Source organism: Cucurbita pepo, chromosome 3 (genome assembly GCF_057944985.1).
Source record: "Cucurbita pepo subsp. pepo isolate OVF chromosome 3, ASM5794498v1, whole genome shotgun sequence".
NCBI classification, from domain to species: Eukaryota; Viridiplantae; Streptophyta; class Magnoliopsida; order Cucurbitales; family Cucurbitaceae; genus Cucurbita; species Cucurbita pepo.
Window position 1 is genome coordinate 17,054,868 of NC_141800.1, and position 21,472 is coordinate 17,076,339.

Sequence of the window (21,472 nt, forward strand, 5' to 3'; positions counted from 1 at the left end):
AGCCCAAGCCCAAGCCCAAGCCCACCGCTAGTAGATATTGTCTATTTTGGCCCTTTACATATCGTCATCAGTCTCACGGTTTTAAAACGCATCTACTAGGGAGAGGTTTCCACACCCTTATAAGGAATGTTTCGTTCCCTTCTCCAACCAATGTGGGAACGAAACATTCCTCAATAGAAACCTCTCTCTAGAAGACGCGTTTTAAAAACTTTGAGGGAAAGTCCAAAGAGGACAATATTTGTTAGCGGTGGGCTTGAGCTGTTACAAAGAACAAGGACAAGACAATTCACCTGTGAGGAGGGTAATGGAGAAGACAACCCATATGACTCCCCATGCTGTTGGTGCAACCGAACATTGTGCTATAACTCCGTGGCCCATTTAAATGTTCTTCTTCAGCATCACAAACTCAAAGCTTTGCAGAATGAATTTGTAATTCGACCTGATCATGGTCCTTCATGACATGTTACCTGCATCAGTTTGGAACATAGGTCAGTCAAGTAGACATTAATGTTCTAGTTTATAGCAACACATGAAGCCTACAGCATGAAAATCCAAACCTGCAGTCTTTATCAAAATCCCACTAGAGTGTCCAATGTTCTCACAAAACCATGCAACCTCTGACAGAGACATCAAAGGGAAGAAAACACATGGGGTAGTAAATACCCATAACAGTTTCCTAGTTCTTCATCAAAAGCCCATCTATTCATGTTATAAATGATAAATAAACACAGTTGAGATTATGATGGTAAGTGAAAAATTTACAACTACCAGTACAAAATTCAGGAGTCCGAGGAAATACTCGCTCGGTTTAGAAACCATGGTATTTTCTTCATATAGGTTCCATTAATTTTATTAAGTTTCTCATTTATTGTGAATTGAACCCTTTTAAATGAAATGGATAGAGTGCTAATAATGAATTATTGGAGAATATTTTCCTCCCATGTTTTCTCCCTTAAACCCTTTTAAATTTTCATCCCATCTCCTAACCTTTTAATTTAATTTCTCATTTAGTAAATTGGCAATCATCTTCCAAAAAAGTTGCATTACGCTATCAAAATGAAATTCTTTAAGAAGAAAGTCCTTCATCTTCCAAAACATTGCATTGAAATTGGTGCAAATGCTCATTACTACATTTAGTTGCCTAATCCTGAAAAAACTACTTCTAACTAAATGAGTTGAGACAAACTTTTAGTCTCTTACAGTCGAAAGAGATTCAACAAACAGCCCATAGAAAGAGGTGGATAATCAGGGATTGAAATGAGAGAAAAGTAGTGGACCCAAGATTTCACAGCAAGAATCTTGAAGTTCCATGACAGTTTTCCATGATCCGTTTGTGACTTCTGATTTTGTGCAACCAAAAGCAAGAAAACCAGTAATATAAGTGCAAGTGCCATCTGTCTCTGAACAGTGTGATTACTTTGAGTTGGAAAGGATGCGATCAATTTCACCCTTCTGGTTGTACAAATCCACTAACTTTTTAGCATATGTAGGTTCATGCTTATCAGCTCTGCAGTCCATAAATCATCATCAAAACGAGGACAAGGAAACAAAATTAAACGAGTTCTTCACACACGGCTTAATCCATTTTTTTACCTTTGTTTTCCCCATTTTCGGGTGACATATAAATGGTTCCGGATGGTATGGTAATCCAGTGAATAACGAGCAAATTCCAGACCTTTAGGGCCAATCTAAAGAAAAAAAAACAAGATAATGAAGTTTCTGCATATACTTTATTGTAAGTGTATCATAGATCGATGAATACTTACATTTCTGAAAATGGTAGTTTATTTTTTCAGAAAAAGGAATGTATATATCAAGGGGAAATTTTACCAAGTTCAGAAAAAACGCAATGATGTTCCCAATAAATTTTGGAGCAGGCTGTGACGGACCTTTCCCTGAGAGTAAGAACGTAAGTATATAAATCAAAGGTCATAGAAGCCTGCCATGACTCGTAGTTAAAGAAGAAATTCTAACCAGCATGCTCATTAGCAATTACAGAGAAAAGCAGGTACTATATGGAGCGTTCAGAACAAAGCTAGGAAATTCTGCTTTTCCATGATTTTAAAGAAATGACAAGGAACATAATCTGACTATCTCCGGAATGAAAATAATTAGGGACTGGGAAGTTCTTGGGCCCATTACAGGAGGATAAATTATTAATATAATAGCAAAACGGATTGCTCCAAATAGATTAGACAGTACACTACAACACAATAACATTTGAATGAAAATTGATTTTAAAGTAAGTCTGAATAATAAACAAATTAGAGTACAAAATTAGAACTTTCGTTTGAGAGATTGTAAGGATGTAGCCATACATACCAAGCTTAGCATCGTCATCTGCCTTCACAGTCTCCATAACTAAAGGTCTTCGATTACCCTGAGCCCAGAATATTTTTTTTGTTTATATATGCAATGCTTACTTATTAAAGGAGATATGGGAAGGCAAGAAATTTACCTCGCTAATTGTTGGTGTAATTTCCAAGTACTGTTCCACTAATCCCAGCATCTCTCTACCACGCTCATTTCTACGATGTTAAGGATACAACAATAATGAAATGTTAGAATGCCTACTGAATACTAATACAAAATAGTCTCTGGTAACATGGCAAGGCGTGAAAGGTACAGAGAACCTAAATGATAATATTACCTAACAGTAATATACTGTGGATGTTGGGTCATGCTGACTCCAGAATATTTTGGCACACCCATGTATCCAACAACCAGGTCCTGAAAATTTTAAACCATTAATCAAAGATGAGGTCAAACAGAATTTTGTTTGTATCTGAGCAGCATTATAGTAACACGTGTAAAGAATAAGTTAACCGTTAATAGTGTGTATGAGATCAAGCTCACTTAAGGAAAGACTAACCACTTCAATTAATTTGAAAAGGAAAAAAAAAAAAAAATTAACATTTCAAATTTAATGTATCCATGAGACATCAACTTTTAGATCTAAACTAGATTACAATTTAAATCTTTCAAGTCAGGGAACTTATTAATGGCAAACCTGACGGACGAAGATGGGTATGGCAAATGGAAATGGATGATTTAGTAACTCTTTCAAGGCCTTGTTGGATAGAGTGGAACCATGTCAGAATTGTTTTGACGGAAAAAAGAAAAACACGCGTACACCATAAAATAGTGTTTGTATCTGTGGCCAAGAGTGTACCCACCATTTGCCTTCAGCTATCGACTAAGTTTTGAATTGAGAGGCATACATTCTTGGCTGGCCTAAGTTTACCGCTGGCAATAATTTTGGGAGACCAATTTCAATTTTGTTTTTTTTTTTTTTTTATGATGAAAATGATATTATATTTCCTCTATATACATGAATCAATTACAAGGTATTCTTATGTCAGAGAAAGTTACTAATAACAAAATGTATGAAAATGCCGCATCATGTTCAAATAAAGACCATGAAGAAGTACAATGATATGTTGGTATTATAAGTACAAATATATGCACCCCTTGCTAACTAAAGGAGAACGTAAAAATTTGATATAAGTAGAAAATTACATGGCAATCATATTAAGTTGGATGAGTAGAAATACTGACCGCTAGAGCATTTGTATAATCAAAACAACTGCAATGCAAACCAAAACTCAGTTAGATAATAACTTCAGAAGAGTGAAGAAAAGACAACACTAGGAAAGGTAACTAACCATAAGTCAAACGTGATGCAAATTTAAAACGTTGTATTTAAGAGAAGTAGATTATTCTGTACATTAAAGAATAGTTTTTATGTTCCATATTTAATTCAAAAGTAGTCATCCATATCTACAAAAATGAAGAAAATATGTAGAAACTGTGTTCATCAGGACAGAATTCAAAATTAGGAAACTTACTTTTGAGTACCCCAAAAAAGATATATAAATAAATAAATCATCCTAGTGTTGTTTTCCCTTCACAAAATTCTTTATTTTTTCTTAAAACAAGGATCAAACATAATGTCAATTTTGTGGAGTATATTTATCGCTGTTTATATACATCATCTCTTATAATAAAATAAAATAAAAAACAATTTTGTGGGCATATTGGTTTTTTTTTTTTTTTTTTTTTTTTTTTTTTTTTTGTAAAAAAAAAAAAAAGAGAGAACATATGCAATTTAATGAAGTATGAAGAGAGGATGATCATTTCATCTTTTAGTTGGACAACTCCCCTCCACGACATTTAGTCTGCCTGGACACACTTATGAAACAAAGCTACTATTTAGCTTAACCTTACCAGAATTTTCTTTTAGATTTTTTGAAACGAAAAAATATATATATTGAATGAAGGAACATATTGTCATTGTCTTAAAGATACCTGTAGCAAGATGGTGCAATAACATCAACCAAGTCATTTGCAGGTAGACAGAAATAGGGAACCTGTTTCAGTATGGTTAACTCGATGAAGCAGCACAAGGAAGATGTTCATGAACAATAACATTGCAGGGACTTAATTACCTCTTCAATATGACCATCCAAATGCTTTAGATGAACCTATTGGAGCAATAAGAACTTGGCTGAGAAGAAATGGGCTTAACAAAGGCTAAAAATTGAAATTCAGGGCACAGTTGCACATAACAAAACAATATTTTCCTACTTGCATTTGTTTAGTATGAAATAAGCTTTCATTGAGTCAGTACATGAATCAATATCAAAATAAACACAAGGTAGAAAGGGACAAATTGCATTTTTTGTGTATTTGCTTTACTAAGCTACGGATTATATCGTTGTAAAAACAAAAATGAACTCAGACGATGATCCTTTCTGGTTATGGATTCAAATACCTATCATAGGAAGTTAAAATGTGAATATCATAACTCTTAACAATTACAAGTTTAGGTCTTGACATGAAACCTAAAAGTTAACCTAAATCCCATGCGTTAAGCCACTGAGATGATATTATAGAGCCTCAAGAGGTCCACATTGAATGAACTATATTTCTCAGCCATATTCTAAATCTTTTTCACTGGGAGTTTATATATATATACATACATGTATATATAAATATATATATATCAAACACAAGAGATAGTCCCAAAACAAACCTTGTAATCTTGCATGAACTCGTAGTGAAGAACCGTCTCTGGTTCTGTACTTGCAGCCTTGAGAAATTTATCTAGTCCTTCTCGAGTTCCATTATCCACTGTTGAAATAAAAAAGAGAAAAAAAGTAAAACTTACTGATATCTAAAGTAGTAAGGATAAGATGCCATAAAAACAGAAAATTTTAAGATAAAAAGACAGAGAGTAACCACAATTAGTGCCCAGTACATAAAGCTTCTCCAGATTTAAATGCTGCTCCACAGATCTTAATGCTGCAGTTTAAGATATCATTCTGCATTACAGTTGTAGAAGTCACAATAGCGAAAGGAACTAAGGATCTTTATGCACCCCGGAAACACATTGAATAGGAAACCGTCTTGATTCCCAAAATATGGGAGTACCATAATGCACCCTCAGACAGGTATGGTTAATAAATCCACCAGGTAAAACATAGACGTTACCTTGCACTTGACAGCCCACACCACAAAAAAGAAGACGTTTGACTCCTGCAGCCTGTTTCAAAAAAGTATCGATATATCGTCAAATACTATACTAAAATTCGACTTCTAGTTTGATTATAGGTGCTAATGCAAGTACCCTTGTTTCATGTGACCTCTAGCAAGTTGATAAAACCTATCTGGCAGTTTAAGCATGTAGTTTGATTATTAGTGGATTTAGCGGCTTGGAATTTAACATCAATTTAGTTTAACAAAAATTATGTGAACTCCCTCAAGAGAAAGTTGCCTACCAAATAGAAAAGCATAAACTGGGTTTCTCTCCCTCTTAATAATGGATAAACAAAAGCACCTCAACTAGAGCAAGGGTATTCAAGTTGGGAGACAAAGTTGGCTTTACTCCTCTGGCTGCTAGGATTTCATCTGGTGTCCTGTTTAGAGGACAGAAACGATTATAGCGCCAAATCAGTAAAAGTGAACTGAAGGAGAGGCTATTTGTCAATACAGATTCCAGAATATTAACAAAACTACCAAAGATTGCAGTAAATAAACTAGATAAACCTTGCTAAAATAGGCCTTGGACTGAATCTGTCCTCTGGATCACTACAATATAACAGAGCAATGAAAAGTTCACCACAAAAATGGCATTAGAAAAAAAATAAAATGAAGATCCCAAGAGCAATTACATAGCTCTATCAAGAAAATCTCGGAATTACCTCTGTACACAAATAACAGCCTCGACCATGCCTGACTTAAGCATTTCAATTGCTATGGTTGTTACTATCCCCGTCCATTGAGCTCCTACAAGTTTGCAGAAATTTGGTTCTCAAACTGAAGATTTATAAACAAAGAAACTGGAGTTTTCTGGAGAAATTTAATGATAATGTAGTCAAGCAAACAAGGATGGGACAGAATATTGAGAAGGGCTGTCAAGCAGCCCGATCTAACACCGAGACTACCAAAAAGAGACAATGCAATGCATTTTAATACAAGCTGTTGAGGTATCATAAAAACCAAAGAAGAAACATCTAAGATTAGTTCTTACGTTACAAACACTTTACCTTCCACTGGTTTAATCTTACGAGCATATAATAGCTTCTCATGAACCCCAAAATACGTCTCATCCAGCGTATCTGTCTTCCTCCCTCTACCGTGAACGACAGGTTCCAATGCCTGATAAAAATATCAGTGAATGTCTGATACTACACTTATGACACCGATGAACAGATTAATTACTCATATAAAATGTGGAGCAATTGACTTTCACTTGATGGACAGGAATCAGTACTGCGTCAGATGTTCAATTCGACTTTGAGAACATTAATAATCTATTATTGGACGAAAAAGAGAATAGAAGAACAGCATGATCAATAGTCAATACACTCGAGAGATCCGGTTCCATCTCCACTGGTCAAATTGCATAGGAGACAGGAGGGGCTTACAATCGAAGAATTAGCTTCATAATACATTAGTCTTGCTCTCGTAAGAATTTTTTTTGCAGGATTTAACAACCTCTAATCCTTTGTTCGACTTCTATATTACAGGGAACTCAATATCCAAACTCCCGTAACGAACATTATGCAAACCAATATAAAAAAAACTGAGGTAAAGGAAGATATGGAGCACATGCAAACAGAAAGAATGGAAACTTACTTCCACTCTAGACATGCCATCGCCCAAGAAAGCACAAGCCTCCTTCACGTGAGCAATGTAATAAGTATCACACAAGCCGCATCGACTGCAAGGTTAAGATATATTTAATCTTTCATGAATAGATTCCAACATAGAATCTCCATCTCCCACTCCAATACTATTTCAAAATTTTAAACAACTACTTAACCCGATAGGTTACGTAAACTAACTTTTCATCATTAATCTTGACAAACAAAATGAAGAAGAATCAAAGCCATAAAATGCAGCAAACAATCCCTTCCCGCCAAAACCGTTTCGCGATCTTCAGAAAAACGCAGGAAAAACCAGTAAAGCATTGTTTGAATCGAACCTGCAATGTTCTTTGGCAGGATAAGTGCCTCCAGGAGGAATCGGTCTGGAGCGTTGCCTCCAATCTTCCCTGAGTTTCACCTGCTTCGGTTCCGATTTTCCATCTGTTCCATAACAATCAAAGAAAGTCTTAGTCCGAAACACAATCCATAGACGACGGAGACACAGAGAGATGTGTGATCTTACTTGGAGAAGAAGGTGAGGATGAAGCAACGACGGAAAGTGAGAGAGGAACGGAGCGGAGATTGGCAATGGAATGCATTACAGCAGAGTGGCAATGAGAAGCTCCACAACAGAGAGAGATTTCTTTTCATCCACATATATTATTTCGGATGGATAAACCACTCCCCATTAGTCAGATATTTTCTTTATTTTATTTTATTTTATTTTATTATTACAATTCGATTAAATTATAAATACTTAAAATTTAGATCCTATTATTTAAACATTATTCTTTAAATAAATAAAACTTCATAAATAATTTAGATAATGAATATTTAGATTTATTGACGCTAAAAATAAAATTTTAATTTTTTTAAGCTATGATAATAGGGATCCAATTTATAATTTATTTTATAAATAATTCGAGAGGACATTTTTGTCATTTTCTTATTTCAATTTTCCCGACCTCTTCTTAGCTATCTACTTATGTAGAGACTCACAATTATAAATTAATAACTTAATTATTAAAGATGTTTACTTAGTTTGGGATGAAAAAGTCTCGTCTTTAATTTTAAATTTTTTTATTTATTTTTGCAGGATCGAGAAATTTCTCTATGGTTATATTTTTATAAAATATTTCTTTTAAATAATTTTTTAGTGGTGAGTTTCCATATTCCAATATAATTTATATTAACAAATAATAAATGATCTTAATAAATCAAATAATATTTTATTACTTCATAATAAAAAAAAATATTATATAATATTCAATCAAGTTCAAATTTTAATATTATTTAACACCGAAAATTATTTATTTATTTACTAAATATATACTATATATAAAATAAGAAGTTAGTTTTGTATTTTAATTTTTATATATTATAGATATACTTATATTTATATAATTTATGTCTACCCAAGAAATTTATCTCTATTTAATTCTTAAATTAAATAGATATATCTTAAAAATTTAACCAAGAAAGGAAATAACATTTTATTATCGATCAATGGAGTTCAAAGTGTTGGATGATGGAAGTCCCACATCGACTAATTTAGGGAATGATCATGGGTTTATAAGTGAGGAATACTAACTCCATTGGGATGAGGCCTTTTGGGAAGCCCAAAGCAAAGCCATGAGAGCTTATGCTCAAAATGGACAATATCATACCATTGTGTAGAGTCGTGAGCCAGCCGCCAGCCGCCATTACTGAGATGTCGATTTTAGAAGCCGCTCTCTCAAGGCCTTGAAAGTGACGACCATCCGATCTCGATCGGGACGGTTCTCTCGAATCATCGGAGCTTCCAGGAAAGCTCTGATCCAAGCGTGCAGCCGAGGAAATGAATCGGCTTCCACCAGTTTCTCGCCGATCACCTCTTCAATCACTCCCAACCAATCTCCAAATATTCCGTACACCAAATCCACTATCCCGATCGTCTCTCCGCCGAAGAACTTCCCCTCGCCAATGCCTCTCTCTTCCACGATCTGCAGCATCTCCAAGCTCTCCTGCTTCGCCTTCAAGTGTTCCTCCCCGTCCGAACAAAACATTCTCCATGTCGCCGAACCCTAAAGGAAGCCGGAAGCAAATTTAGAGTTTATGCTCAAAGTGGACAATATCATACCATACCCATATTGGATAGAGTATTTATTTCTAACATACTATCAGAATCATGCTCTTAATTTAGTAATGTCATGAAATTTTCAATCGTCGAACAAAGAAGTTACTAGACTTGAAGGCGTAGACAAAAGTGACTCAAGAGTCGAACAAAGGGTGTACTTTGTTCGAGAACTCGAGAGAAGGAGTCGAACCTCAATTAAGGGAAAGTTGTTCGAGGGCTCTAGAGAAGAGTCGAGTCTCAATTAAGATAAAACTATTCGAGGGGTTCAAGGGCTCCATAAATCTCATAAAAAGCTCTATGATGTACTTTGTTCGAGGGCAATATTGTTGAGATGGAGTCTATATCGAGTATTTTAGGTAATGGGTGTATAAGTAAGTAGACCTTTTAGACGCCCAAATCAAACTATAAAAGCTTATACTCATAGTGGACAATATCATTTCGATATAAATAGTTTAGAGATATTTATTTACCTTATCCTCGGCGAATCGAATCCAAAACCGAGCTGCGGCTCGGTCGAGGGGATCGGCAGGGAACAGGGGATTCTGCGGCCATGTCTCGTCGATGTATTCGAGGATGAGAGTGGATTCACAGATGGGTTTTCCGCCATGGACGAGGACAGGGACCTTCTTGTGGATGGGATTATAGTGAAGGAGCAAAGGGCTTTTGTTGGAGAGGTCTTCTTCTACGTATTCGTAGGGTATGCCTTTGATGGCTAAAGCCCATATGACTCTGTAAGTGAAAGGACTCGACCAGTTCCCATACAGCTTCACTTCACCCATCCTTAATGGAGTCTTCGCCAGGCTCCTTGTTCCGCATTTATTGGATCTTTTCTCCTCCCCGGCAAGTTTTTGGAATATTAAATTCCATTCACTTCGTTGACTTTGACTTTGTCAACGAGTTCATTAATTAACTCTTTTAACCCATCATTAATTTTTCAACTTTATTTTTAATATTTTTAATCATACACATAAAACATGTATTATAATAATAATTTAAAAGCCACAAAGTCAAACACACTGCGAAGACAAAATCGCACTAATCATTTCCTGGCAATTTGGAGTAGCTGCTCTCGCCGGATCTTGAACAAGGGCACCATCTGGTCGTGATCAGGCAGGTTGTCTCTGATGACGGCGGCTTGCCGGAAGTTCTCCGCCCAAGCATGGAGGCGAGGGAACATGTCGGGATCGAGGAGTTTTACGCCAACAACCTCTTCGATCACCGGCATCCACCGCGCTAGCATCCCGTATGCTAAATCCACCATGTTAATCTCGTCTCCGCCGAAGAATTTCTCGTCCCCGAACGCCTTTTCTTCCAGCGTCTGCAGTACTTCCAATGTTGCCTTCCTTGCCTTTTCCCTATCGTCTTCCCCGTCCGCCAGAAACACTCCCCAAAGCACCGGGCTCTGTCGGAAATTAATTGATTAAAGTTAATGAATGAGAATTACAAATGAGATTGAAAGTCCAATATTTATTAAGAAAAATATAGAATATATCAAATATATTTAAATAAAATAAAATAAAATATACTACAAAACAAAAGAGATATAAATTAAATTTTATAATATGAACGAGGAAGTATACTTTATCCTCTATAAATTTGATCCAGAAGCGAGCCGTGGCTCTCTCGAATGGATCCAAGGGCAGGAGCGGGTTCTCCGGCCAAGTCTCGTCGATGTAGTCGAGGATGATCATGGACTCGCAGATCGGCTTTCGGCCGTGGACGAGCACCGGAATCTTCTTGTAGACAGGATTGTAGTGCAAAAGCAGAGCACTTTTGTCGGCAACATTTTCTTCTACGTATTCATACGGGATCCCCTTCAGCTTTAGAGCCCAGATGACTCTGCAACTGAATGGACTTAGCCAATTTCCATGAAGCTTCACCTCATCCGCCATTGTTATGGCTTTGGGATCATAACCAAGCTTTCGTTTTATAATGCCGCGATGAATTGGCGAGTTTTCTTGCCCAGGAAGCTCGCGCGTTGACTGCATTGATTTGAATATTAAATGTAATGCGGTTTTTTCTACTTCGAAAATGGACTCCATTACGTAAGCTCGTACGTGTCAGTTTTATCCCTCAGAAAAAAAAAAAAATAATAATAATATATATATATATAAATGGGTGGAGTAAAGTTATTTATTAGTTTAAATTTTGGATAAAGATCGTTTTAGGGGATGGGTTGGGACATTTTGGAGAAGTCCAAACAAATCATGAGACCTTACGGTCGGGTTGAGCCATGAGACAAAGTGGACAATTATAAGGGTCGGGTTGAGCCATGAGACAAAGTGGACAATTATAAGGGTTGGGTTGGGACATTTTGGGGAAGTCCAAACAAAGTTATGAGAGCTTATGCTCTGGTTGAGCCATTAGACAAAATTTGAACCTTCCATCTCACTTTAGGCCAACAATGCTACGGCACCATTTAGTAGTCATCCCTCAAAGTGTTGCCTAACTCGTTAGTCCTCTATTTCATGGCGTTATCTACACTATACGACAATGTCACAGTGTTTCGCAACCGTTCGTCTCTCTCTACTCTTTCCTCTTGTTTTTCTTATGTTTCTGTGTTTTGTGTTTTGGTGGGAAGAGCGTCAGAATTCTCAAGGTTGTCGACAACGGGTAATATATATATATATATATTTTGTAACCGTTGCAAAATTATAAATAGAATAATGTTTATAAACTAAAATTAAATAATCATCCAACGAAATTTTAGAAAATTAGAAAATACATTTCAATATTAAAATAACATATTACAAATAAAACGACATAAGATATAAATTTAAAACAAAATAATAATTAAAAGCCATAAAGCCAAATCCCCAGATCAAATTGAAAATCGCATTAATCATTTCCGGGCAGTTTGGAGTAGGTACTCTCGCCGGATCTTGAACAGGGGCACCATCTGGGCGTGATCCGGCAAATTGTCTCTGATGACGGCGGCTTGCCGGAAATTCTCCGCCCAAGCATGGAAGCGAGGGAATGTATCTGGTTCGTAGAGCTTTATACCGACGACCTCTTGGAACACCGGCAACCACCGCGCGAGAATCCCGTAGGCTAAATCCACCATGTTAATTTCATCTCCGCCGAAGAATTTCTTGTCGCTGAACGCCTGTTCTTCCAGCGTCTGCAGCACTTCCAAGCTCGCTTTTCTCACATTTTCCCTATCTTCTTCCCCTTCCACCACAAGCATTCCCCGAAGAACAGGGATCTGCCCGAAATTTATTCGTTAATTTCAGAAAAATAGCCTCTAAAAGGTCTTTTTTGACTATTTGACTTTTACTTGTATGTGAAAATACAATTTTACCCTCTCAACACTCTCATTCATGTCATTACGAGTCAAACTGGTTGAATTCCGGCCGCCGGGATTGGCGGTTGAAGGAAGCCCGGCCGGGCAGTGGCACCATTCTTTTTATCATTATTTAATTTAATTTAAATATTTATTTCCATAAATTATTATTATTACTTTAAGGTTTTTAAAGATCTATTGATTTTCTTTCCTTCCTAACTTAAAAAAAATATATATTATTTTAAGGATTTATTAACGATTCTTTTTTAAATCTATTTGATTCCGTAAAAATAATATCAATTGAAAATTTATGAACTCGGGTTGTGCTCAAGTTTTCTGGTCAAAACGAATAATGTGACAACAGAGTGACTTTGTGACCCAAAAGAAATTCACACCAAAACGGGACGATGGCAAGAACGACAAACTTGCCAAATTTGATTGATATGGTGCGTCAGACCAACCAGGTAGTGGATGCCCACCTTTGGCCGGAATTTATAATTTGAGGGATTGAGGGTATAAATGTAACTTCACATCGATATTATATTTTCAGAGGAAACATACCTTATCCTCAATAAACTTGATCCAGAAGCGAGCCGTAGCTCTCTGAAACGGATCGGAAGGGAGCAGCGGGTTCTCCGGCCAAGTCTCGTCGATGTAGTGGAGGATGATCATGGAGTCGCAGATGGGGTTTCCGGCATGGACGAGCACCGGAATGGTCTCGTAGACTGGATTGTAGTGCAAAAGCAGAGCACTTTTGTGGGGAAGATTCTCCTGTACAAATTCGTAGGGGATCCCCTTAAGCTTCAGAGCCCAGACCACTCTGCAACTGAACGGACTTAGCCCATTTCCATGGAGCTTCACCTCATCCGCCATTGTTATGCCTATGGGATCTCAACCAAGCTTTCGTTTTATAATGCCGCGATCAATTGGCGACTTTTCTTAGCCTGGCCAGTAAGCTCGTTCGTTCATTGCGTTCATTTTTGTCTGGTTTCTTTTTGGTTGAATATTAAATGTAATTCATTTTTTTTTTGCTTTTCCACGTGGAAAATGGTCCTCCATGACGTAAGCTCGTGCGTGTCCTGTATCCATCTAAAAAATGAAAAATAAATAAATAAATAAACTTAAATGATTTTTTTTTTTTTTTTTTTTTTACAATGTTATAAATTTTTTTATCATAAATTCTTAATTTTGATAAAATTAGAGAAAATGTAAGAATCTTCGTTTGCTAATTTTTTTTTTCGATTTTTGATGCTTATTTAAAAATATTTACGTGATAATTTTTTTATTATATTAGTCATATTTTTCTAAAAATATTAATTTTGCAAATATTTTATTTTTAGTCTCCCAAAATTAGTTTATATTTGAATTTTTGGAAATTTTCAATGAAATTAAGTGAAAAATAGATAAAAATTATTAACAATTAATCTAATTTGATTCTAATTTTTAGGATTTAAATTAATATTTGAGATTTTATTAAAATAAAAATTTAATTTATAAGAATTTTAAATGGATAAGTTTTCTTTAAAATTAAATTATTTTGTTAAATTATTTTTTTTTTCAAAAAGACGTGAATTGAGAAGCTTTAAAAAAAAAAAAATAGAATGAATTTTTTTTAATAAAAAAAAATCATATTATTATTATTAATATAATATGAAGATATTTTATTAAGATATTTTGGGAGAAAACTGGGTTTCTATTTTGCAACCGCCATTACCTTAGCAATGTCGGCCAGATCACAATGCTAATCGCCGATCGCGCCATCCTCTACAAAACCCTTTTCGCCTCTTGAGCTTTGAATTTATGGCGCAAAGTGACTTTCTCCGGCCGCCGAAGAAAGCAAGGAAGAAGAAGAAGCGAGAGAGTGTCTTGGATGAACAAGGGCAACGAAATGGAATCCGTAATGAACTTCTCCAAGATCCTTTCGAGGTTTTAGGTCCTGATCTATTAATGACGATACTTAGCTACGTTGATGCACGCAGCGTGGCACTTTCTCTCCTTGTCTCTCGATCTTGGTACGCCGTGGCTTCCAGCGATCGCCTATGGAGTTCGAAGGTCAGCGTCTTCACTCCGTTGATTCGTTTATGTTATGGTGCCTGTGATTATGTTCGATTCTCTGGAATTGGATTTTGGTATTTGATCTTCTGTTGGTTGTGGTAATTGTTTTCCCTGTGCAAATGGAGTCGTTCACTCGTTTTTGCAATTAGAAAATCGTTTCGTTTGTGTCGAACCGGGGTCCTTATTCTGTGGCTTTCACTTCTATTTTTTTTTTACGTACTTATCTTCTCTCTCGTCGGATTTGAATCTTAAATTTATGTAGCCTGTGGTTTCTTTTGCTGAATTCAGCTTTTTCTACCTAGATAGATCATAACAAACTGCAGTTAGTGGATTTGTAGTTCAATCTCATGTTAATATGAATTATTTCTCTCGGTTGTTGAAAACTCATCTTCAAATCATTTCCTCGACTCTTTCTAAGAGTGATATCCACATTTCTATGGTAAAAGGTGTTCTAAGCCTGTTAAAACTATGAGGTAGATAATCAAAATCGATGCAAGTGTTCCTGGGAGAAGTATGTTAAAAAAACAAGTGCTGTACTTACTAGAAAAGCCATTCCAGGATACGGAAGCTTGACATCATGAAATCCTTAGGAGAAATTCTGAGGTTATCCCATCTTGCTTTCGCTCTTTGATAGATACGAAATTGTATGTGCATAGTTTTGACCTATATCCGTCTCTATGTTCCTGCCCAGAAGGTGTGTGTATTTTACAACACAATGTCAAGTGCTTGTTTAGGTGTGTTTGAAAGATGCATTGTAGATTATTTTCTAAAATTCATGTCTTCTTTTAGGCTTTTAGAAAATATTAGATGTTATATGAACAAGGATTGAAGTTGAAGCCAAGAAATTCACATCCTTCTTGCTGGATAGCTCATCCCTGGTTATGCCAGGGGATAGTTATGACTGCCTGTCATGTGTATGTTATTAGACACTGGGATAGATGATTTAAAATTCTACAAATTTTAAAGGGTGTAGCTGCAAAAAAACTAACATTCTTTACTGTTTACTGTAAAATTGAACATTTGGTAAGCAAGTTTATTGTATTTTCTTTTAGTGCATGGAACTGTGGCTCGGGAAAGCACATATCCCTAGATTGGCACGAACCCGAAGTTTTTCAAGGCTGGCTGCCTATTCGTTATCCATCATGGATGGCAAACGAGTTAAGTTTCTCTCTCCACCCCCAAGAAATCGTTTCGGGAGTATGTCGTTCCATATACTTATATATGTGTGTTACTCCATGTATAGTTGTGTGAACGCAGTTGTGATGACAAAGTGCATCTACTGAATCTCGTCATCAATAATTTAGAAAAAAGAATATGTTCTACACATGTACTCCCAAGCATGGCATAGTGAGAAGCATATATTACTTTGATATCGTTTTTCATGGGTTTAACTTCTTGTATCAGACTCGCATTATGAGGGAGGATTTATGTGCTCATGCCTGGCAATTTCACTTCAATAAGGTATGTTGGTCTTTTATGCAGTCATCAAACATTGTTTCTGGACGCTAACCAGCATGTAATGAAGTAGACAATATGAAACCTGGTTAGGAGAGGAGGATATTGAAGTTCTAAATTAACTGGGTGGAATTCTTTTACGTTTGTGTTTTATGATTGATTAAACCTGCTTATGTTATTACATATTTTCTACACATTTGAGCACCTTTTATCTTTTCTACACCATTCCTTAGGCATCTTACGAAGATTCATGGTATCTACATCTGATTTTATCCTCATCTTAGTTGCACACCCAACTATATGGTTTCCATCAGAAATATCCATAATTTATTTAAGTGTGCCCTACTCACTGAGAGAGGTTAGATGGCTGGTGGTGGATGTTTTAGCAATACAAATCATGGATGATCCTCACAACTTAGATAGCCATGCTAGTGATTGTGTTAAAAAAAAACATCTAACATGCACCCCAAAAGAAAAAGAAAAGAAAAAAAAAAAAGACTCTCATACCCACTTGGTGTCTATGGAGCATGATAATCGTATATAATGCGTCTATTTTCAAATTTGTGTGGTGTCATGGCCGTGTCTATGTTTCTTCGTGAAATGTCTATGCTGGTACTCACAATATTGATGGCCGTACTAGTGATTTAGAGGGTATATCCCATAAGGTGTCTACTGCTTGATCCTGAATACCTTTTGAGAAGTACAATTGCATGGTTTTATTATCATGCTCGAGTGCAGGCTGGTTTTAGTCCAAGCTTCCAATTTTCTGCTTAGATGCAAATGTATCTAAAGTTATAATGTGCAACTGACTGAACATCCACGTCCAAATCTTTAAGGCACCTTTCCTGATGAGGGGCAAATTGATTCATAATGTCTGGTGAGTTAATTTCTGTTCCCTTCAGGAAGCTCCAATGTACTGGCGGAATCTTGATCCGTATTGGCAAGGCAGCCACCCTCTGATGCGCCGATATTTCCATCCTGATGGGAGCCAAACTGCTGATCCTGATGATAGAGTATGGGGTGGGCATGAATGCTGCTTTTCCACGGTTACAAGTTTCATCGGCGATGGGGAGATCAGAGAACACTATGTGAGGATAAACAGATGGCCAAGAATGTTTGTGTCAAGGAACGAAGATTGGAGCTGGAAGATGTCGAATCATTTCACCTCGTACTCAAGCATAGCCGATGCCGACAAGGATAGCGGGACGGGGCCACTCTAACAGCTGGTGAGAAAAATGCTTGTTTGCTCTTTCTAGTAGAGGCTGTCGCTTTACTGTTAACAGAATTTTTGGTAGTATGGGAAAGGAATTGGTGTTGGGTTAGGATCACATTTTCTTTTGATCCTCTGCACAGAATTGGGAGTGGACTTTTGGTTTTTTCCTGAGAAAATGTATGTATATGTTTCTTACTAGCAAGCATTAGGATTTGAAATTAATAAGTTGAGTGAATTTGTTTTTCTCAAGTCATATACTTGTTAATATCACTTGTCATTCAGATATACATTAAACTTTCGGGGCCTATGTTATGTGTGGAACCTTAACTCGTCTTAAATATTAATTTTAGCATTTTAGAGGTTTCTTAGTAACTCATGCCTATATTCATGTATATGTTAGATACAATATTCAAGCCATTATTAACATATGAGTAGTCAAAGGTTAGAATTCTCCACTGCCGCTGCTGGTACAGGCGCTTGTATATTCCGGCCAACTTGTCGGCGTCCGGCAGGTTATCTCTGATTAGAGCAGCTTTCTTTAAGTTATGGGTCCGAGCGTACAAGCCAGGGAATTCATCGCATGCACAATTCCTCCGAACTCCAAATCCAGGGTGCCGATCTCCTCTCCGGTGAAGAATTTCTTGTCGCCAAGGCATTGTTCTTAGGAATTCGATTGCCTCTGCCCTAGCTTTCTCCCGTTCATCACCGCTGCGGGAACCGATTAATCAATGTTTAGTTGGATACTTTAGAAATTTAACTCCACCACATAGACACAAACTTAAAGATGTTCTGATGAAGCCGATTTGAGTATGGTTTGGGAGAATCACTTGTTATCATCTTTTAATCTCTCACCTTACAATTATTAAACTGATAAAAACTCACGAGACAACAGTGTAACCTTACCTCAATTGGGCCGTGTGGCTGTGCAGCGTGGACGGGCAGAGGTTGGGGATCATAAGGAAGAAGCACGTCCCTGACATTGATGTATTTGGATTGGTTAAACCCTCCACACTGAATAACAGCTATCTTCAAAGCCCTGCAGCTTACCTACTCAACAATGGAAATTCTGAAAATAATGGCCAAAGCTAAAGCTAATTCGGAGAACTGAAGAACAGAATCCAACAACTTCACCATTTTTGGTGGTTCAGACCAACTCCAAAATCCAAGATTGACTAATATTTTCAGCACTACATAAAGAGTAGAATTCTGTACCTATTTGCATATCACCACAAGAATTGTGATCTAAGAGTTCATACGGACTCTGCAACATGTTCAGGCAGTCATCTTTCTCAGCCTTCCTTGCAATGGCAATCATCGTGGTGCATTTTGTGGCGTGTAAGTCTGCCGATGCCGGGGGAGACGAACCGGTCCTTGAATTTTATATGCATGACATTTTCGGTGGTGGCAGCCCAACGGCGAGACCGATTACTGGCCTGCTGGGGAACATATACACTGGTCAAGTACCCTTTGCAACACCTATAGACTTCCTTCCCCCAGATGATGGTATTGCAATCCCAAATGCCAATGGTGCTCTCCCTACTGTTAATGGCATCAATGGGATCCCTCTAGGGACTGGCTTGTCTGGCACTACTTTTGCTGGAAATCCCAACCCACAAAATATACCCCACACCCAATTGGGACCTGATGGGTTGGGACTAGGCTTTGGAACGATTACCGTCATCGACGACATCTTAACCATCGCACCAGAGTTGGGCTCGCAGTCAATTGGCAAGGCACAAGGGGTGTATGTGGCTAGTTCAGCTGATGGAACTACGCAGATGATGGTATTTACAGCCATGGTTGAAGGAGGAGAATATGGTGACAGTCTCAACTTCTATGGAGTATACAGGATTGGTAGCCCCTCGTCGCATTTGTCAGTCACCGGAGGAACAGGCAAGTTCAAGAACGCACGTGGGATTGCAGTGGTGCGGTCGCTCATTCCTCCAGGCCAGCACGTCACAGATGGAGCAGAAACATTGCTGAGGTTCATTGTGCATCTAAGCTACTGAAAACCGTGGTCTGTAGTTCCTATCAAATGCACCTGCAAGTCAAAAAAAAGTAATCTAGTTTCATGAAATTTATATATTTCTCAGTTGTAATTCTTTGTAACCATACAATGAATGAACTTAGTTGGATTTGATGATAAAATTTAAAAGGGAATACTAAACTGCATCCAATTATTACTAGCGCAATAGAAAGAGGATAAGGCAATCCATTTGGAGACTTCTCACTGCCAAAACATAAAAGATCTAGAAATGAGTGAGGAAGAAGAAGAGGTATCGGTTCCTTTGAGAGTCAAATGCATCTCGGATTCACTAAACTACAAAGCAAGGCAAGAAAATCAGTTCTACACAACAAATTCTTGAAGATGGCGTTGATTACAGCAACTACTGAAGCAGTTAGCATGGTTACAGGTCAAATTCACTGTTTATGTTCAATAATCTAATAGAAGAGAAATCCCAAAGACCAGATTAGTAGAGTTTTGATTTTAAATGATAATCAATAAATCATTAGACGAGACATTGGATATTCTAACAATTGCTCAACCGGAATCAACTGGAATCATAGAAAAAATGCCTCATGGAAGATAACATGGTTAGATGAACTGGTATTAACTCAAATCAGAAAAATGAGAAACAAAAATGAATTTAACTCACGTTTTAGATGAACTGGTATCAACAGGTGCACTACTGGAAATAACATGGTATCCCTCCTTTTTCTCCTCGTGCTTGTATACATCGGATCCAATACTTACATTCGACGAATGTGCTCTGATTTATCCATGCGTCCAGTTCAATCTCGTAACTCTTCTACATTTCACTGTTAGCAACATACTCATTACTCGCTCAATATGCTCACAGAATGCGAAGAATGCGCATTCGAAAAGATTAAGTTATTCGGAAATATAATCATACGTAAATTACTCGAAGAGACTCGCAAACAATCACTTTCACTTAACAATGAGCAACTAATCTACCTATGATGCGAACTCTCAGCATTAGGAAATCGCAAAATCAAAACAAGATAATTAGAGAGAAACAGAGGAAATGCAAGAGAAAATTACGCGATTTCAGTACGGTCTTAGCGATTACACTGCCAGAAGCAGAACAACTCGGCAAAGAATCGAGCAAAGGCGAGAAACGAAGCTTCTTCCCTGTTGAAACGAACGGCGAGCGAACCACCAATCCTTCCATTTCTCGTTCTCTTTTCCTTCCTAAAACTTCATATCAACCTACAACAAAACCATAATTCTCGCCGGCCGGCAGCGGTTTAACCGGAGAACAGCTCCGAAGTGAGGTTGAATCCCCGCCAAAAATCGGTATCTGATTCCGAAGATTGCCACGTCGCAGTTGCAGACATAAAATGTGGGATGATTCTCGAATATGTAAAAAACGAATTGCTGCGCTCAACCCTACGACGTCGTTAGGCAATACCCGGCCCATAGTGGTATCAAATATATGAGACCATTAAGCGATTATTGGGCCTGGGCTTTAGATACAACCCAATGACACTCTTTTGGGCTTGAAATTTGGGCTTTTAATTTCCAATTTTCGATAATTTTTATTTTTTTTATATAACATTTCATTTTATGTAATTAAAACGAACAAATACCAATTCAATAAATATGAAATAGTAATTATTAGAAATATTTTTAAATATGAAAATCTAATAAGTTTGTTTCATAATATATATATATATATATATATAGAGAGGTGTGAACGTGAACATAATTCAATTGGTTAAAACATATATCATCGATCGATGTGACAAAACCTCTTCCTCTATTTATTATGTTGATGAATTTTAGACCTTAAGTTGAACGAGTTGACACGTAAAGAAAATCACCTTGATTTTTTAAACAACGATCTAGATGATAAAATAAATTTTTAAAAAATTATTTAAAATTAAAAAAAATTAAAAAAAAAAAAAAAAAAGTGATTTGCTAACATTTTGTGAGTCATAGGGTAAAAGCATGATTGTGGAATTTGTTTTCTAGATAAGAAATCATGACATTATAAATGGGTTGGTGAGCAATTTGACATTTAGTTAACAAAACCAAAATAATCTATAAATGGAGAGTAAAATGTTTATTTAATAAAAAAAAATTATATATAATAATCAAATTCTTACAGTAAATATATCCATAAATACTATCTATCAACCTCTCCTACAAACGTTTTAATGTTACTATGGAAAGT

At 36.7% G+C, this 21,472-nt stretch overlaps 6 protein-coding genes across 7 annotated transcripts; 2 read left to right on the forward strand and 4 right to left on the reverse strand.

The window, feature by feature from the left end:
- Positions 1–1,081: 1,081 nt before the first annotated feature.
- LOC111790318 (7-hydroxymethyl chlorophyll a reductase, chloroplastic) lies at positions 1,082–7,833 on the reverse strand. Its single transcript, XM_023671177.2, has 19 exons — positions 7,675–7,833; positions 7,490–7,592; positions 7,141–7,225; positions 6,549–6,660; positions 6,204–6,288; positions 6,049–6,090; positions 5,840–5,918; positions 5,494–5,545; positions 5,242–5,304; positions 5,036–5,133; positions 4,449–4,484; positions 4,309–4,370; positions 3,559–3,586; positions 2,651–2,730; positions 2,459–2,528; positions 2,323–2,380; positions 1,831–1,895; positions 1,594–1,688; positions 1,082–1,507 (listed from the first exon to the last, which is right to left on the reverse strand). Exons 1-19 carry the CDS (start codon positions 7,748–7,750, stop codon positions 1,414–1,416), a joined length of 1,383 nt encoding a protein of 460 aa, XP_023526945.1. The 5' UTR covers positions 7,751–7,833; the 3' UTR covers positions 1,082–1,413.
- A 798-nt stretch (positions 7,834–8,631) lies between these two features.
- On the reverse strand, positions 8,632–10,057 carry LOC111791440 (glutathione transferase GST 23-like). Its single transcript, XM_023672786.2, has 2 exons — positions 9,738–10,057; positions 8,632–9,214 (listed from the first exon to the last, which is right to left on the reverse strand). Exons 1-2 carry the CDS (start codon positions 10,044–10,046, stop codon positions 8,855–8,857), a joined length of 669 nt encoding a protein of 222 aa, XP_023528554.2. The 5' UTR covers positions 10,047–10,057; the 3' UTR covers positions 8,632–8,854.
- Positions 10,058–10,190: 133 nt separating this feature from the next.
- On the reverse strand, positions 10,191–11,222 carry LOC111790214 (putative glutathione S-transferase). The gene is made up of 2 exons (XM_023671062.2): positions 10,848–11,222; positions 10,191–10,669 (listed from the first exon to the last, which is right to left on the reverse strand). The coding sequence occupies exons 1-2, from the start codon at positions 11,157–11,159 to the stop codon at positions 10,307–10,309; spliced, it is 675 nt and encodes a 224-aa protein (XP_023526830.1). The 5' UTR covers positions 11,160–11,222; the 3' UTR covers positions 10,191–10,306.
- A 744-nt stretch (positions 11,223–11,966) lies between these two features.
- LOC111790212 (putative glutathione S-transferase) lies at positions 11,967–13,561 on the reverse strand. Its single transcript, XM_087122076.1, has 2 exons — positions 13,112–13,561; positions 11,967–12,472 (listed from the first exon to the last, which is right to left on the reverse strand). Exons 1-2 carry the CDS (start codon positions 13,421–13,423, stop codon positions 12,110–12,112), a joined length of 675 nt encoding a protein of 224 aa, XP_086978202.1. The 5' UTR covers positions 13,424–13,561; the 3' UTR covers positions 11,967–12,109.
- A 662-nt stretch (positions 13,562–14,223) lies between these two features.
- LOC111790211 (uncharacterized) lies at positions 14,224–17,578 on the forward strand. Of its 2 annotated transcripts, XM_023671060.2 has the most exons (4): positions 14,226–14,602; positions 15,658–15,762; positions 16,010–16,066; positions 16,963–17,578. In XM_023671060.2, exons 1-4 carry the CDS (start codon positions 14,351–14,353, stop codon positions 17,278–17,280), a joined length of 732 nt encoding a protein of 243 aa, XP_023526828.2. In that variant the 5' UTR covers positions 14,226–14,350; the 3' UTR covers positions 17,281–17,578. The 2 variants fall into 2 exon arrangements, with proteins under 2 accessions (XP_086978705.1, XP_023526828.2); XM_087122579.1 differs by lacking the exon at positions 15,658–15,762 and having other exon boundaries at positions 14,224–14,602.
- A 580-nt stretch (positions 17,579–18,158) lies between these two features.
- LOC111790210 (dirigent protein 18-like) lies at positions 18,159–19,742 on the forward strand. Its single transcript, XM_023671059.2, has one exon. The coding sequence runs from the start codon at positions 18,542–18,544 to the stop codon at positions 19,280–19,282; it is 741 nt and encodes a 246-aa protein (XP_023526827.2). The 5' UTR covers positions 18,159–18,541; the 3' UTR covers positions 19,283–19,742.
- The last annotated feature ends 1,730 nt before the right edge of the window (positions 19,743–21,472 follow it).